Source organism: Bos indicus x Bos taurus, chromosome 14 (genome assembly GCF_003369695.1).
Source record: "Bos indicus x Bos taurus breed Angus x Brahman F1 hybrid chromosome 14, Bos_hybrid_MaternalHap_v2.0, whole genome shotgun sequence".
Lineage (NCBI taxonomy): Eukaryota > Metazoa > Chordata > Mammalia > Artiodactyla > Bovidae > Bos > Bos indicus x Bos taurus.
In genome coordinates, this window is record NC_040089.1 from 73,384,516 (window position 1) to 73,402,001 (window position 17,486).

At 40.3% G+C, this 17,486-nt stretch overlaps 1 protein-coding gene across 2 annotated transcripts in view; it reads right to left on the reverse strand.

Moving 5' to 3' along the window:
* Positions 1 to 17,486, reverse strand: part of SLC26A7 (solute carrier family 26 member 7) — a 167,209-nt gene that overhangs the window by 64,755 nt on the left and 84,968 nt on the right. For both annotated transcript variants that reach the window (XM_027561585.1, XM_027561584.1), the window contains exons 8-9: positions 11,508 to 11,655; positions 9,080 to 9,193 (exon numbers count right to left, since the gene is read on the reverse strand). In XM_027561585.1, coding sequence (XP_027417386.1) covers positions 9,080 to 9,193; positions 11,508 to 11,655 — 262 coding nt within the window. The remainder of the gene's footprint in view (positions 1 to 9,079; positions 9,194 to 11,507; positions 11,656 to 17,486) is intronic.

Below are 17,486 nucleotides of genomic sequence, written 5' to 3' on the forward strand. Positions count from 1 at the left end.
ATAGAACCGTTCAACTTCAGTTTCTTCAGCATTACTGGTTGGGGCATAGGCTTGGATTACCATGATATTGAATGGTTTGCCTTGGAAATGAACAGAGATCATTCTGTCATTTTTGAGATTGCATCCAGGTACTGCATTTCAGACTTTTTTGTTGACTATGATGGCTACTCCATTTCTTCTAAAGGATTCTTGCTCACAGTAGTAGATATAAGGTTATTTGAGTTAAATTCACCCACTCCAGTCCATTTTAGTTCACTGATTCCTAAAAATGTCGACATTCACTCTTGCCATCTCCTAGTTGACCACTTTCAATTTGTCTTGATTCATGGACCTAACATTCCAGGTTCCTATGCAATATTGCTCTCCACAGCTCAGACATTTTACTGAGGAAAAAGAAGATAAAGAGCTAGCTGATTTTATTTGGATAGAAAATGAGAGACAGGCTGGATGCAGAAAATGATGACAGAGTGTGGAAAGGAAGCCTGAGAAGGAAGAAGTTTTAGACATAGGATTAACTAAATTTAGATTGAAGTTAACTAAGTGGGTTTGTTAAGTAAGCCAATGCAGACTGGAAGTTGATTTCTCTTTCTATTAAAAGTGCTCCTTTGGGATAACAGATTCTATGAGTTTCTGTACCCTTAAGTGATCTATATTTATTTTCTTTTAATTATTTTTGTAACTTTGGTTAAATAAATAGTTATTGTTTCAGTGACCTATGATCCTGCTGTGTTTTAAAATAATTTTGGTATTTCTAACAAACTTCCCAAATATCAAAATCTAACTAAAGCTCTTTTAATCTCCAGATAACTCTGGGACACTTTGAAGAAACATCTCTGAGATATCTCAGAGAGGAATGTTAAACTAAGTTTATTTGGCATTTTTAATTCAGATATACAGTCAAATAATTGAAAATAAACTTGAGGCTATAGTGCAAGAATAAATACCATTAATATAGATATTCTAGAATTTATAGAAAGTGAAGTCACTCAATCGTGCCCAACTGTTTGCAACACTATAGACTGTAGTCCACCAGGCTCCCCTGTCCATGGGATTTTCCAGGGAAGAATACTGGAGTGGATTGCCGTTTCCTTCTCCAGGGGATCTTCCCAACCCAAGGTTCGAACTCAATCTTCCATGTTGCAGGTAGACTCTTTACTGTCTGAGCCACCAGGGAATCAGAATTTATATAGAAACCCTAACATCTGATATGTTCTGATAAAATGTTATCAGTCATAATTCTAATTATTATCCTAAAATGTTACACTGTACTCAAATCTTTAACCATGCTATTTTAAGTTATATCCTTTATAGACAATCATAATTTTACACTGCTTTTACAAAATAAAGATTTTTCAAGAAGACTTATAAAAAGAACCTTTTAAACAAATGTAAGTTTCTGATAGCCTTTAGACAATGACACTGAACTGGGTAACAAATGATGAACTCTAATGGAAGACCTGATTACTTCATGCAGACCAACAGGAATCAATTATATGGAAGTAAATAAATTGATAAATATGATCTATAACTTTGATTTTAAAACATACTTCCTTGAATCTGTTTTCTGGTAAACCTTTTTCTCTTATGCCATGATCTAAAACAAGCTGATAATGTATGTCTTTCTAAGGAAAGATAAAACATTTATCTTTTACTCTCTACCTTATCCTGCCAGAATTTGGCTTCTGTAGCTGATTCTCCTACGGAGTTGATGGTTTACTGGAACTAGACTGCAACTAGTTATATTAATCATTAATTTGCTGCTTGTTTCCAAATTTTTTGTGCATTGTGTTTCTGCTACACTATGCCTTTGTCAATGTTACTAGCTACATTACTTCTGTCTATTTTATAAGAGTGTTGTCTCTTACAGTGTGTAACCAAGCCTCCAACAAATGTAGGTGACTAGGCAACTTGAAACAATTGATCAGACATATAGTTCTGTATGCAATCAATAATTGTAATAGTGTGATTCTAGATATGGAAAAGGCAACAAGGGAAATATCTCCTGGATCATAATAGATTAGAAGATAGACCATACAGAGAGTCTTTTATTATTATCTATCAGTAGGCTTAATCCAGAAGTTAATACCTTGAGTTGTATATCGAGAATTTTCACCTAATCTGGGATCAGCTTCCCAGCACTGTGGAACAAAAATTGGTCATGAAATGTCTCCCAAATATTGGTCAAATTCCTGACCAAGGGGAGGGACTGAAAAATGGAGTATTTCCTGCCATATCAGTACACAAGGATTGTCACAGTCGTTGGTGATTGCAGCCCTCCCCCGTGAGCTTCCGGCCCTAAGGGCACTCAGGAAGGAGAACAACTGCAACCTGGCGGCCAGGAGACCTCAACCACACCCTAATGGTGTGCCTCAAGGAAGCCCAGGCGATGAGAAACAAGGGACACTGGCCCCAGATAGCGGAGATGGAGACGCATGTGGAAAGAATGATGTCAATGAGCCTGGACTCTTGCATCTTCCCATACATAGAAAAGAGCTGAATTCCTTAACTTGAGATATCTGTCTTCCTTTAATTAACAATAATCTTTTGATGTTCAGACTGCCTGCCCTTTGTTGCAAAACTTCTCTGTAACCTGGCTCCTCCCCTTGTCTCCTCAGAGCAGTTGTATCAGGGTTGCTTGAGATGCTTGAAGTCTTAAGAATTCCCACTGAATAAAACATAATTCTAAACTTTTAGGTTGTGAATATGTTTTAAGTCCACAACCTACCTATACCTGTAGACATGGCTGGAGGGAGAAGGGCATGCTAGCCATTTCCTTCCTAAGTAGTTTCCAAAGAATGCAAAGGATGTCTAGCACTCACAGTCTACACAGCCTTCTGGAAAGCAGCGGAATGGCAGTAAGAGTCCAGAAAGTGGTGAAAGAGAAGAAGAGAGTACCTGGTAACTGAGGCTAGATTAAAAAGGATTTAAACGAAGTTGGAAGCAATAAGACAAACTCTGAAAGAATAAAGGAATATAGTTTGGCAAATTAGGACCCAGGGGCAATCTCAGTGCCACAGAAACCATGCCAGCCATCATTTTCAGCTGTGGCTGAGCTCTGCCTGCAACAGGCGCTGCCTCTCACCCTTCATGGCTTGACTGTGCCTCTCAAACTGCCCGAAGAACATTGTGTCCACTTTGTTAGAAGCAAATAGTAATAATAATAATAATAACACAGGGCAATAGGGGTGGGGAGGGTTACAGTGCTTTCTCCCCTAATTAACATTCTTTAAAGGCAAGGAAAGAAGAGAGACCCACCACACTTATTTGTGCTGCATGTCTAGGCAGCACCAAGACTTTCTTATTCTTAGATAGCCACGTTCTGCAGGCCTCATCTAAAGGAAATCACAGTGAAAGCGTTCTGACATGTGGAGGACAGAAATGTCTTTGGGCCTTTGACCATGGCACTTGGTATTCAACGATTAGTATCTTTTGTTGTTTCAATTCAAATGCTTTTATTTGATTTTATAAAGTACTGAAAGGCTTAACAACCAACTCATTTGTATATAAAATGGTCCCAAATGTGCTGTCTCATATAGCCACGTGTGACCCATGAGCATTTGAAATGCAGCTGGTGGGTGTAGGAGATGCTGTAAATGTAAGATACACACCAGATTTTGAAATCTTAATTTAAAAAAAGATTATAAAATACATCATTAATAGTTTTTACATAAGATATTTGTTGAAATAATACTTTTACTTCATTAAGTAAAAAATTAAAATACAGTATTAAAACTAATATTACCAGTTTCCTTCTACTTTTTAAAATATAACTACCTGAAAATTTCAAGTACCTGTGTGGCTATTGTGTTTCTATGGTCCACTGCAAATTGGCACTGGCCATCTGCCTCTACAGGGAGGAAATCATGAGTTATGGCAGCTGCTGATTTAGAACATTCCCTAAGAAAGTTCAGGGTGGAGAGCGGAAATGAGGCCCTCTGTGCTAAAAACTGGCAGGATGGTCTTCAGATAGTTAGATATTTTCAGGAGCTGATTTTATGAGCCCAATTCTTATATTTTCTCATAACTAGAAAAGCACTAAAATCCTTCATGGTGGTGACTGTTTCTTGTGAGTAGCAGAAAGCCTCATGAGACTAGCAGAAACCATCTGGAAAAAATAGATGCTTGACGGCATGTATCCCCCCTTCACCAAAATCAAGTGTACACTGACCTTCCCTCTGCCTCTTTGGAGCAGTTTCTCAAGAGCTGTCTGAGGTGCTGGCTCCTGGGCTGCAGTCCTCATTTTCCGCCCACATAAAACTGAACTCACAACTCTCTCCTGTTGTTCATTTTTTTAAGTTGACACTATTCAGTAGTGCTTCTCCAAAGTCTATGATCCTAAGCCTGATTTCAAGTGAAAGCATTTTTCCTGATTTTAAATGTACTATATTAAGTGAGAATAAAAGCTCTTGCCTGACTTGATCTGTCCCTTCTTAAATCAGCAAAATTGACTAGTTTTATAATCATCCAATACTTTCATTTTTCATTCATTCTTTCCACACTTATTGAACACCTACCATGTGCTAGGTCTTGGGCTGGACACTCACGATATGGAGAACAAAACCAGACAGGGACTCTCTAGGAGCTGAAGTCAAGAGCAGAAGGCAGACATCAATTGTATAATCACACTGATAAACATATAAAGTTTAAGAACACAGTTGGCCTAGAAGTCTTGGTGAAATCTGATGAATGGGAGGAGTTAACTTAGAAGGGAAGAGGAAGCAGCCACAGAGATAAAAGGGATAAAAGGAAGACACCAGAGTCACGAGGAAGGAGCTGCGGTGACTAGAGAGCTGAGAGTGAGGCGAACAGTCCAGGATGAGGCTGCGGGGGGAAGCACACAGTTTGCGTAGCTGAAAGGTCAGAAAGCTAAGACCTTTCACGGGCTCTGGGAGGAAGGAACAAGGCCACATCTCATTTTAAAAGCTTTCTTTCTACAGAAATACTCATAGTGTTTCTGAAGGAGAAAGAGTCGATTGGTGAAATGATTGGCTATTATTAGCCTGAAAGTTGAAAGATTTTCATTCTTCTAGATTAACTTACTGGGTATAAGTCTAGTACCTACGAGAGAAAGATATTTTAAGGGCTCACTTTATGAAGTCTTGTCACATGGAAAGCTGGTTTCACAAATAGCCTATTTAGAACAAAACTTTTAAGACTTGGCTGTCCCAGTGCCTTCTTCAAATCATGTCTGTTATCCCCGAGTAAACTTAATAGTTGTAAATGCCAAAACGACTACCATGGGAAAACATCCGCAATTGGGGTAGGCACATTAAATCAGATTACTTCCCTGTTCAATTTAATGGGACTAGTTGAGCAGATTAGGGACGATCTCAACAAGCAAAACAGCACAAAAATACAGTGCTGCTGAGCTTTCCTTCTCTGAATTAGTATTTTGTTCAGATCAGATCAGATCAGTCGCTCAGTTATGTCCGACTCTTTGCGACCCCATGAATCCCAGCATGCCAGGCCTCCCTGTCCATCACCAACTCCCAGAGTTCACTGAGACTCATGTCCATCGAGTCAGTGATACTGTCCAGCCACCTCATCCTCTGTCGTCCCCTTCTCCTCTTGCCCCCAATCCCTCCCAGCATCAGTGTCTTTTCCAATGAGTTAACTCTTCGCATGAGGTGGCCAAAGTACTGGAGTTTCAGCTTTAGCATCATTCCTTCCAAAGAAATCCCAGGGCTGATCTCCTTCAGAATGGACTGGTTGGATCTCCTTGCAGTCCAAAGGACTCTCGAGAGTCTTCTCCAACACCACAGTTCAAAAGCATCAATTCTTCAGCACTCAGCCTTCTTCACAGTCCAACTCTCACATCCATACATGACCACTGGAAAAACCACAGCCTTGACTAGACGCACCTTTGTTGACAAAGTAGTGTCTCTGCTTTTGAATATGCTATCTAGGTTGGTCATAACTAACCTTCCAAGGAGTAAGCGTCTTTTAATTTCATGGCTGCAGTCACCATCTGCAGTGATTTTGGAGCCCCCCAAAATAAAGTCTGACACTGTTTCCACTGTTTCCCCATCTATTTGCCATAAAGTGATGGGACGGGATGCCATGATCTTCGTTTTCTGAATGTTGAACTTTAAGCCAACTTTTTCACTCTCCACTTTCACTTTCATCAAGAGGCTTTTGAGTTCCTCTTCACTTTCTGCCATAAGGGTGGTGTCATCTGCATATCTGAGGTTATTGATATTTCTCCCGGCAATCTTGATTCCAGCTTGTGTTTCTTCCAGTCCGGCGTTTCTCATGATGTATTCTGCATATATGTTAAATAAACAGGGTGACAATATACAGCCTTGATGTATTCCTTTTCTTATTTGGAACCAGTCTGTTGTTCCATGTCCAGTTCTAACTATTGCTTCCTGACGTGCATACAAATTTCTCAAAAGGCAGATCAGGTGGTCTGGTATTCCCATCTCTTTCAGAATTTTCCACAGTTTATTGTGATCCACACAGTCAAAGGCTTTGGCATAGTCAATAAAGCAAAAATAGATGTTTTTCTGGAACTCTCTTGCTTTTTCCATGATCCAGCAGATGTTGGCAACTTGATCTCTGGTTCCTCTGCCTTTTCTAAAACCAGCTTGAACATCAGGAAGTTCACGGTTCACATATTGCTGAAGCCTGGCTTGGAGAATTTTGAGCATTACTTGACTAGCATGTGAGATGAGTGCAACTGTGCGGTAGTTTGAGCATTCTTTGGCATTGCCTTTCTTTGGGATTGGAATGAAAACTGACCTTTTCCAGTCTTGTGGCCACTGCTGAGTTTTCCAAATTTGCTGGCATATTGAATGCAGTACTTTCACAGCATCATCTTTCAGGATTTGGAATAGCTCAATTGGAATTCTATCACCTCCACTAGCTTTGTTCATAGTGATGCTTTCTAAGGCCCACTTGACTTCACGTTCCAGGATGTCTGGCTCTAGGTCAGTGATCACACCATCGTGATTATCTGGATCGTGAAGATCTTTTTTTGTACAATTCTTCTGTGTATTCTTGCCATCTCTTCTTAATATCTTCTGCTTCTGTTAGGTGCCTTTTATTTCTTCTGAAGTCTAACGAAGAGAATACCATGCAGAACTGATGAAAGGAAATCTCACACACTCATCCTTGTAAGAAACCAGGTGGAAATCACTATAGAATCCTAGAATTTTATAGCTGTAAGTCTTCAGAGCAAGGAATGATATGTGATTACACTATGTATTAAACATTCAAATTTAGATTACAAATATTTGAGAGTTTGCAAAAATGTTTCTGCCAATGCACATTATGAACTTATGCTTTAAATCACGAGCTGCCTAAAAATCAAACTGTCATGTAAAACAACGGTGAATGAGAATTACACATCTTTGCTGATGAGTTGTGGCAATAATATGTGATACTATTATAGATTCAGATTTTGTTACTGCTTCCCCTCTGCACCATGGTACATTCAATAATTTTATTACTTGTATGCTACATTTTAATGTTCATTTACCCATCTTTCTCTTCCCACTTTATCCCAAGGTCAAGAATATACACTTTTCAAATTTACTCTTCTACAACACCCCCAAAAGGACTTAATATAAGGTAGGCTACTAAAAAATGGGTTTCCCAGGTTGCTCAATAGGTAAAGGTTCCACTTGCAATGCAAGAGACACCACTTGGATCCCTGGTCCAAGAAGATCCTACATGCCGCAGAGCAACAAAGCTGTGAGCCACAACTCCTGAGCCCACGTGCTGCAACTCCTGAAGCCCATGTCTAGAGCGCACGCTCTGCAACAAGAGAAGCCGCTGCAGTGCGGAGCCCACGCAGGGCGACAAAGAGCGCCCCCCACCGACTGCAACTAGAGAAAGCCTGTGTGCAGCAACAAAGACCCATCACCGCCAAATAATAAAATTTAAAAGTCCTAAAAATAAAATAAAATATGCATGAATTGTTTTAACAGTGGTTAGCTGTTCATGTTAATTTATTAAATAAACACACACATGAATTTCCTTGTATAGAACAGTGGTTAAGAATGCAAGATTTGGAGTAAATCTATCTGGATTAAAATCTCAGCTCTGCCACTTCCTAGCTCCGTGACCTAGGTAAGTTAGTTTAACCCTCTTTTCCTGAATGTTCTCATGTGGAAACCTATGATAATAATTATGCCTCCTTCATTGAGTTTCTTAAAATATTAAAGTTCATTTATTTAAAAAAGCATGACATGCAATTCCTGGCATATAACTCAATATATGCTTCCACCACCACCACCACCATCCTCACCATCACAGAATCATCTTAATTATCACCATTGATATCTTACTGCTGCTGCTAAGTCACCTCAGTCGTGTCCAACTCTGTGCGACCCCATAGACGGCAGCCCACCAGGCTCCCCCGTCCCTGGGATTCTCTAGGCAAGAACACTGGAGTGGGTTGCCATTTCCTTCTCCAATGCATGAAAGTGAAAAATCAAAGTGAAGTCGCTCAGTCGTGTCCAACTCCTGGCGACCCCATGGACTGTAGCCTACCAGGCTCCTCTGTCCATGTGATTTTCCAGGCAAGAGCACTGGAGTGGGGTGCCATTGCCTTCTCATGATATCTTACTAGTATCCAGCATAATAACTAGTGTACAGGAGGCTCTAAAATGTCAAATTGATTTGAGTTCCTAAAACACACAATTGTTTCATTAAGCCAAAATGTGCATAGACATTGTATTATTCATTCATATACTTGTACATTTCTATAGACAGGAATGTCAGTATCAAGGACTGATGTTGCAACAATGGTTTTCATTCTATTTAAAGGAAATGAACTAAGATTTTAAAATTTCAAACTGACGGGTTAGATTAGCAAAAAGGAAAATCAGAGGCACCACTAGAGGGAGCTTTTGCTCAACGATTGACAACAAGAAAACTGCCGCTAGTACAGGACTTTTTCCCCTTTTTTCTGCTCATTCAGCTTCTCAAGGACCGTTTCTAAGAAAGAGAACAGATAAACTGCCTTGATGCTAGTTTTAAGAGACTGAAGAAATAGCAATAGTCTCAGGAATTTAGAGAGACGCGCACTCCTCTCCTTCTCAGTCCTTCTGTGCCTGTTGAAGAATGAAGTTACCTGTGTCTTTGCTCCTGTGCTGTACAGGCCAGCAGTTCTTCCCATGGCAGCCGCACTTGGTATACAGAAGAAGAATGAAGCAATCACGTTGCTGAGGCCATGGGCCAGGAATTCCTATAGGAATGATAACAGAGAAATGTATCATTTCCTAATCACAATCCACTTTCAGCGTGTGTGTGTGTGTGTGTGTGTGTGTGTGTGTGTGTGTGTGAGGTGTGCTCAGTCATGCCCAACTCTTTGCGACACCATGGACTATAGCCGGCCAGACTCCTCTGTCCATGGAGGAGTCTGTTTATTGAGGCAAGAACACTGGAGTGGGTTGCCATTTCCTACGTCATGCGATCTTCCTGACCCAGGGATGGAACCTGCATCGCTAGCGTCTCCTGCACTGACAGGTGGATTCTTACCACCGTGCCACCTGGGAAGCCCAAAATTTAGAGGCCACAGATAAAGCTTGTCATAGAATGAGACGTCTTTTGTACTCTATTTCTGTTCTCTCCACTAGTTGTAATTTAACCATCATTCTAACAATAGCTAACATTTATTGAGTGCTTACAGTGAGCCAGAAACTGCTCTGAGCCCTTTACTCATTTGATCCTTGTAACAATAACAACTTTACAGGGAAACACAAGGTATTTATTGTATCCGTTGCCAATTACTCAGGTTTCAAGTTAATACAATAAAGGGTTTTGTTCCCACCACTCCACCTATCACCTCCAGAGTGCTAAATCCAATGGTTAATTCCTACCTCCCCTGGCAGTAAAAGTGGCATTTGACACAATCGCTCACATTCTCCGCCTTAAAGCCTCCTTCCTGGTCCTTCTTGAGCCTCTCACCCTCCTGGTTTCCTCCGACCTCCCTGGCCACCACTTCTCAGCCTCCTCTGTGGCCCCTTCTCATACAAACAATCGCAAATATCGAACCACTTCTTTCTCTATTCTGAGCTACCCAAAAACATGTTGACAGCTGCCATATTTATATCTCCAAGCCTAGACCACTCTTTTGAACTCCAGACTGATATAGGCAACCTATTACTCAGCATTTTCATTTGAATGGTTAACAGTTATCCCAAGCTTAATTAATCAGACTATTGCTCCACATACTCCCACTCTGGTCCTCCCACACCCTTCCCTACCTCAAGCTCTATATGTTTGGACCAAAAGCTTTAGACAGAGTCTTGACTTCCCCTTTGCCCAGATGGTGCCCACATCCAATTCATAATCTATCCAGTTCCCACCTCCTTCATTGCTACATCCTGGTCCAAGTCATCGGATGTCACCTGGATTCCTGCAGAAGCTTCCTAATACTTTTCTGCTTCTGCTGTTGCCAGGAACACAGATACAAAACCCTGCCCTCACAGACTGGTGTTCTAGTGGAGGGCTGCTACCAATAAAGAAGATGAATACAGAAAGTAAAACAGAGAGCAGATAAGTTTTGGAGATTAGGATTTTAGCTTACCAAGAAAGGCCTCTCTAAGAAGGAAATATTTAAATAAAGGAGGAATGCAGCTACTTGAGGGTATAGAATTTCTGGAAAAGGGAACAGCGAGTACAGACATCTTGAGCTAGCAACATAGCTAGTAAACTCAAGTAAAAAACAAGGAAGGAAGTGAGGCTGGAACAGGCTACAAAAAAAATATGAGATCATAGAGGAAAAGGGATGGTAGCAAGGTCAGGTAGGGCCTTGGAAGCCTTGGCAATAGGCTTTTAATCTAAGTACTATGGGAAGCCACTGGGAGATTTTGAGATGAATAAAGACATGGTCTGTGTTATACACCATTGTATCCCTTGTTCCTAGACTGGTGTCTGCTATACAGTAGGGTTCAAAACAAATCTGTTGAATGAATAAATCTGCTTTTTTACAGATGAGAAAACTGCGGCATAGAAACCATTTCAGAGTGAGATTTAGACATAGGTACTTTGGCCTTCTAACCACTACTGCACAGCTATGTGTGCAGACCTGTGTAGGAATGTAGGGCCATGGGGTTTGAGACCAAACACTAGCAGAAGTAGATTCAGAAACAGTCTCAATAAAATCTTCATCCTTTGTATGCTAAGAAACCCTTTCATCCTTTGGTTTTTTACTAAGAAGAGTAATACTGTTATTTGTACTTTGAAATCCGAACTTTTTTTAAAAGTTGGCAGGCAATCATAAATATATTTAGATTTTCTCCTAAAAACAAAAGGAACATCAAGATATCCCTCTATTTAAAAACAAAAGTGTACCATAACCAACCCACGAAGCTCAAATTTTCACCTTTCTATCAATGATTTACAGATTTTTGTTTCAGTTTGTCCTACCCATTCTTGTTACACACTTAGGAGAGCTGTATTTTTCATAAGGTCAACATTTTCAGCATCTGGGAGTATACGTCAAAATGATACAGTAGCTATGGAGAGGTGTGGAGAGGCACTGGGACATACTACACCTGATTGTCATCAACTGAATATCTGAATTTTTTGGCAGATCCTTGTGCAAGAGCCAATGAGGCCACATAGCCTACAAGTGCCACTCCAAAGGCTTCAGTGATGACCGCAGAGAGGATGTTCATTGGGGGAGCTCGAGGTGGAGGAATTCTGTGAAAGAAAGACCATACGGAACTCATCAACTCACATGTAATTTCTTTAACAACTTGCAGCAAATTCAAGTATGGTAATGACTCTGAAGTTGACACAAAATGCATGAAACACCCCTGAGAAAACCAAGAAGCTTGCCCTTAGAAGCCTTTGATTCTCCACGTTTTTTTGGAGAAAAGCAAAATCACAAAGAACACCAAAGAGAGAGCACCACGCATTTAACTTGCATTTACTCCCAGGAAATTTAAGTTATAGCACAGAAACTTTGACTCAACAAAAACTTCCTGCATCAGAACAAAAGCACATTCGGAACATTCTTTTATTGAATCTTTTGAAACATTTATGTGGCTGGCACTGGAAACTGTGTTTCCTGCCTTGAATGCCACAGTGCTGTATGCAAACACTAGTCTACTGTGAGCTGTGATTCTTTGAGCCAATCCTTAAGTTTACCATTGAGTTAATTATGTTTTTAACTTGATCCTTTCATGGTGCACTTAATGATTGTTAAAAAAAGAGACAACAGACCCACTGTGGAGTCATTCGTGCTAAGCCCCACGTAAGCAAATCAGGAATTAATGCCTAACTTAAGTGAAATTTCACCTTATTCCAGGAATGTAACCTGAGTCAGTCAGCCTGGAATCACCTGGTCAACACCAGTGAGGTAATGTGCCCTTCCATACCCCATAGGAAGGTGAACTTACCTGAAACAATCCACTCTGCTAAAACTCCCTGTTCCTGTCCTCCTTCTGACTAAAACACCTTTTATTTTGTTTAGCTCTTCAGAGCTCCTTTCGATTTGATAGATGGGCTGCTGCTCAATTAAGGAATTATTGAATAAACCCAACAGACCTCTAAATGTACTTAGTTGAATTTTATTTTGTGACTCTATGTACCACATCTTATGAAAAATATCTATATAGGCTCCATCTACCCTCTGTTGCAAAACATGGGACCACATAAGAGCTAACACTGTTTCTCAGTTTTACTTTTTGTTATTTTTTATTGCAGTGTAGCAGACTAACAACACTGTGATAATTTCAGGTGGGACCCAAAAGGACTCAGCCATACATACATATGTATCCACTCTTTCCCAAACTCCCCTCCCATCCCGGCTGCTGCTAATATTGAGCAGAGTTCCATGTGCTATGGAAGGTCTTTGCTGGTTACCCATGTTAAATAGAGCAGCGTGTACATGCCCATGCCAAACTCCTTAACTACCCTTTCCCCAATCTTTCCCCCGAACAACCATAAGTTTCTTCTTTAAGTTTGTGAGTCTCTTTCTGTTCTGTAAGTACATTTGTATCATTTTTTTTTTTAGATTCCACATATAAAGAATATCATACAATATTTCTCCTTCTCTATCTGACTTACTTCATTCACTACGACAATCTCTAGGCCCTTCCATGTTGCCGCACATGACATTATTTCATTCCTTTTAATGGCTGAGTAATATTTCATTGTATACACATACAATTATCCATTACTGTCAATAGACATTTAGGTTGCTTCCATTTCTTGGCTAGTGTATACAGTGCTGCAATGAACACAGGGTGCATGTACCCTTTCAGATTATATTTTGCTCCAGATATATCCCCAGGAGTGGGATTGCAGGATCATATGGTAGCTCTGTTTTGAGATTTTTAAGGAACCTCCATACTGTGCTACATAGTGGCAGTACCACGTTACATTCACACCAACAGTGTAGGCGGGTTCCCTTCTCTCCACAGCCTCTCCAGCATTTACTGTTTGTGGATGACCATTGTGGTTTGATGATGACCATTCTGGCTGGAAAATGGTCAGGGGAAGCCTGGCATGCTGCAGTCCACGGGGTCACAAAGAGTCGGACACGATGGAGTGACTAAATAACAACAAATTCTGGCTGGTGTGAGATGATATTTCACTGAAGTTTTGAATTGCTTTTGTCTAGTAATTAGTGATGTTGAACAGCTTTTCATGTGCTTCTTGGTCATTGGTATATCTTCTTTTTAGAAATGTCTATTTAGGTCTTCTGCCCATTTTTAAACTGGATTATTTATTTTAATGCTGTTAAGTATCACGAGCTGTTGGTAAGTGTTGGAAACTAATTCCTTGTCAGTCACATTCTTAGCAAATATTTTTTCCCAGTATGTGTGCTGTCTTTTTGTTTTCTTTATTGTTTCCTTTGCTAAGCAAAAGTTTTGAGTTTAAGTACATCTTATTTGCATATTTTTGTTTTTATTTCCATTATTCTGGGAGACAGATTAAAAAAGATAGCGCTGTGATTTACATCAGAGTGCCCTGCCTATGTTTTCCTCTGGGAATGTTATAGTGTTCATTGTCATATTTAGATCTGGACTGGAAGAAACACAAGCTGGAATCAAGATTGCCGGGAGAAATATCAATAACTTCAGATATGCAGATGACACCACCCTTATGGCAGAAAGTGAAGAGGAACTAAAAAGCCTCTTGATGAAAGTGAAAGTGGAGAGTTAAAAAGTTGGCTTAAAGCTCAACATTTAGAAAACGAAGATCATGGCATCCGGTCCCATCACTTCATGGGAAATAGATGGGGAAACAGTGGAAACAGTGTCAGACTTTATTTTTTTAGGCTCCAAAATCACTGCAGATGGTGACTGCAGCCATGAAATTAAAAGACGCTTACTCCTTGGAAGGAAAGTTATGACCAACCTAGATAGCATATTCAAAAGCAGAGATGTTACTTTGCCAACAAAGGTCCGTCTAGTCAAGGCTATGGTTTTTCCAGTGGTCATGTATGGATGTGAGAGTTGGACTGTGAAGAAGGCTGAGTGCCGAAGAATTGATGCTTTTGAACTGTGGTGTTGGAGAAGACTCTTGAGAGTCCTTGGACTGCAAGGAGATCCAACCAGTCCATTCTGAAGATCAGCCCTGGGATTTCTTTGGAAGGAATGATGCTAAAGCTAAAACTCCAGTACTTTGGCCACCTCATTCGAAGAGTTGACTCATTGGAAAAGACTCTGATGCTGGGAGGGATTTAGGGCAGGAGAAGAAGGGGACGACAGAGGATGAGATGGCTGGATGGCATCACTGACTCGATGGACGTGAGTCTGGGTGAACTCTGGGAGTTGGTGATGGACAGGGAGGCCTGGCGTGCTGCGATTCATGGGGTCGCAAAGAGTCGGACACGACTGAGCGACTGAACTGAACTGAACTGAAACCATTTTGAGCTTATTTTTCTGTATGGTGTCAAAGAATGATCTAATTTCACTTTTTAACATGTGGGCTTTGCTGGTGGCTCAGAAGGTAAAGAATTCACCTGCTATGTGGGAGACCTGGATTCAGTCCCTGGGTGGAAAAGATCCCCTGGAGGAGGGCATGGCAACCCACTCCAGGACTTCCCTGGTAGCTCAGCTAGTAAACAATCCACCTGCAAAACAGGAAACCCTGGGTTGATCCTAGATCAGGAAGATCCCCTGGAGAAGGGATAGGCTACCCACTGCAGTATTCTTGGGCTTCCCTGGTGGCTCAGGTAAACAATCTGCCTGCAATGTGGGAGACCTGAGTTAGATCTCTAGGTTGGATCTCTGGAAAAGGGTATGTGAACCCACTCCAGTATTCTTGCCTGGAGAATCCCCATGGACAGAGGAGCCTGGTGAACTACAGTCCATGGGGTAGCAAAGGGTTGGACATAACTAAGCAACTAAATACACAGCACACAAATTTCATTTTTTACATGTCGCTGTCCAATTTTCCCAGTACCATTTGTTGAAGAGACCATCTTTCCAACATTATGTTGTCTTGCCTCCTTTGTCATAGATTAATTGACCAGAAGTGTGTGAGTTTATTTCTGCACTTTCAATCCTGTTCCATTAATGTTTCTATTTTTATTCTAGTCCTATCCTGTTTTGATTTGTAGTATAATCTGAAATCAGGGCACATGGTTCTTTGAGCTCTGTTTTTCTTTCTCAAGATTGCTTTGGCCATTCTGGGTCTATTGCATCTCCATACAAATTCTAAGGTTTTTTGTTCTACTTCTGTGAAAAATGCCACTGGTGATTTGATAGGGATTGCATTGAATCTGTAGATTGCCTTGGGTAGTATGGTAATTTTGCCAATATTGATTCTTCTAATCTACAAACATGTTATATCTTTCCATCTCTTTGTGTCTTTGATTTCTTTCATCAGCATATTATAGTTTTCTGAGTATAGGTCTTTTGTCTCTTCAAATAAGCTTATTCCTAGGTATTTTATTCTTTTTGGTGTGATAATAAATGGAACTGTTTCTTGAATTTCTCTTACTAATATTTCATTGTTAATGTATAGAAATGCAAGTGATTTCTGTGTATTAATTTTGTAACTTGCAAATCTTTCTTGTTGTTCAGTTGCTCAGTCGTATCTGACTCTTTACGACCCCATGGACTGCACTGCAGCCGGCTCCCCTGTCCCTCACTACCCCCCAGAGTTTGCTCAAACTCATGTCCATTGAGTCGGTGATGCCATCCAACCATTTCATCCTCTGTCATCCCCTTCTCCTCCCACCTTCAATCTTTCCCAACATCAGGGTCTTTTCAAATGAGTCAGCTCCTCGCATCAGGTGGCCAAAGTATTGGAGTTTCAGCTTCAGCATCAGTCCTTCCAATGAATATTCAGGACTGATTTCCTTTAGGATGGACTGGTTGGATCTCCTTGCAGTCCAAGGGACTCCCAAGAGTCTTCTCCAACACCACAGTTCAAAAGCATTTATTCTTCAGTGCTCAGCCTTCCCTATGGTCCAACTCTCACATCCATACATGCCTACTGGAAAACCATAGCTTTGACCATACGAACCTTTGTTGGCAAAGTGATGTCTCTGTTAGTTTTGTAACCTGCAGATTACAAATTTGGTAGATTTTGTAATCTACCAAATTCACTGATGATTTCCAGTAGCTCTCTGGTAGCATCTTTAGGATCTTCTGTGTATAGCATCATGTCATCTGCAAGCAATGACTGTTTTACTTCTTCTTTCCCCATTTGGATTCCTTTTATTCTTTTTCTTCTCTGATTACCATGGATTGGACTTCCAAACTATGTTCGATAAAAGTGATGAGAGTGGGATTCTTGTCTTCTTCCTGATCTTTGAGGAAATACTTTCAGATTTCCACTGTTGACTATGATGTTAGTCTCTCTATGCCCACTTTCTGGAGACCTTTTAGCAAAAATGGGTGCTGAATTTTATCAAAACCTTTTTTGATTAATTGAGATGATCATGAGTTTTTTATTCTTCATTTATTGTGGTTTATCACATTGACTGATATGTAGATCTTGAAAAATACTTGCATCCCTGGTATGAAGCCCATTTGATCAATGGGCATGATCTTTTTAATGTATTGTGGGATTCAGATTGTTAGTATTTTGTTGAGAATTTTTGCATCTATGGTCATCGGTGATATTGGCCTGTAATTTTCTTTTTTCGTGGTATCCTTTTCTGATTTTGGTATCAGGGTGATGGTGGCCTCATAAAATGAGTTTGGAAATGTTCCTTCCTCTGCAATTTTTTGAAACAGTTTCAGAAGGATAGGTGTTAGCTCTTCCTAAATGTTTGATAGAATTTGACTGTGAAGCCATCAGGGCCTGGACTTTTGTTTGGTGGGAGTTTTTTATTCCCAGTTGTAATTTCAGTGTTTGTGACTGGTCTGCCATATTTTCTGATTCTTCCTGATTCAGTCTTGGGAGACCGTATCTTTCTAAGAATATGTCCATTTCTTCAAGGTCATCCATTTTATTAGCACGCAGTTGTTCACAGTAGTCTTTTATGATCCTTTGTATTTCTGTGGAGTCAGTTGTAACTTTTTTTACTACTAATTTTATTGATTTGAGTCTTCTCCCTTTTTTTT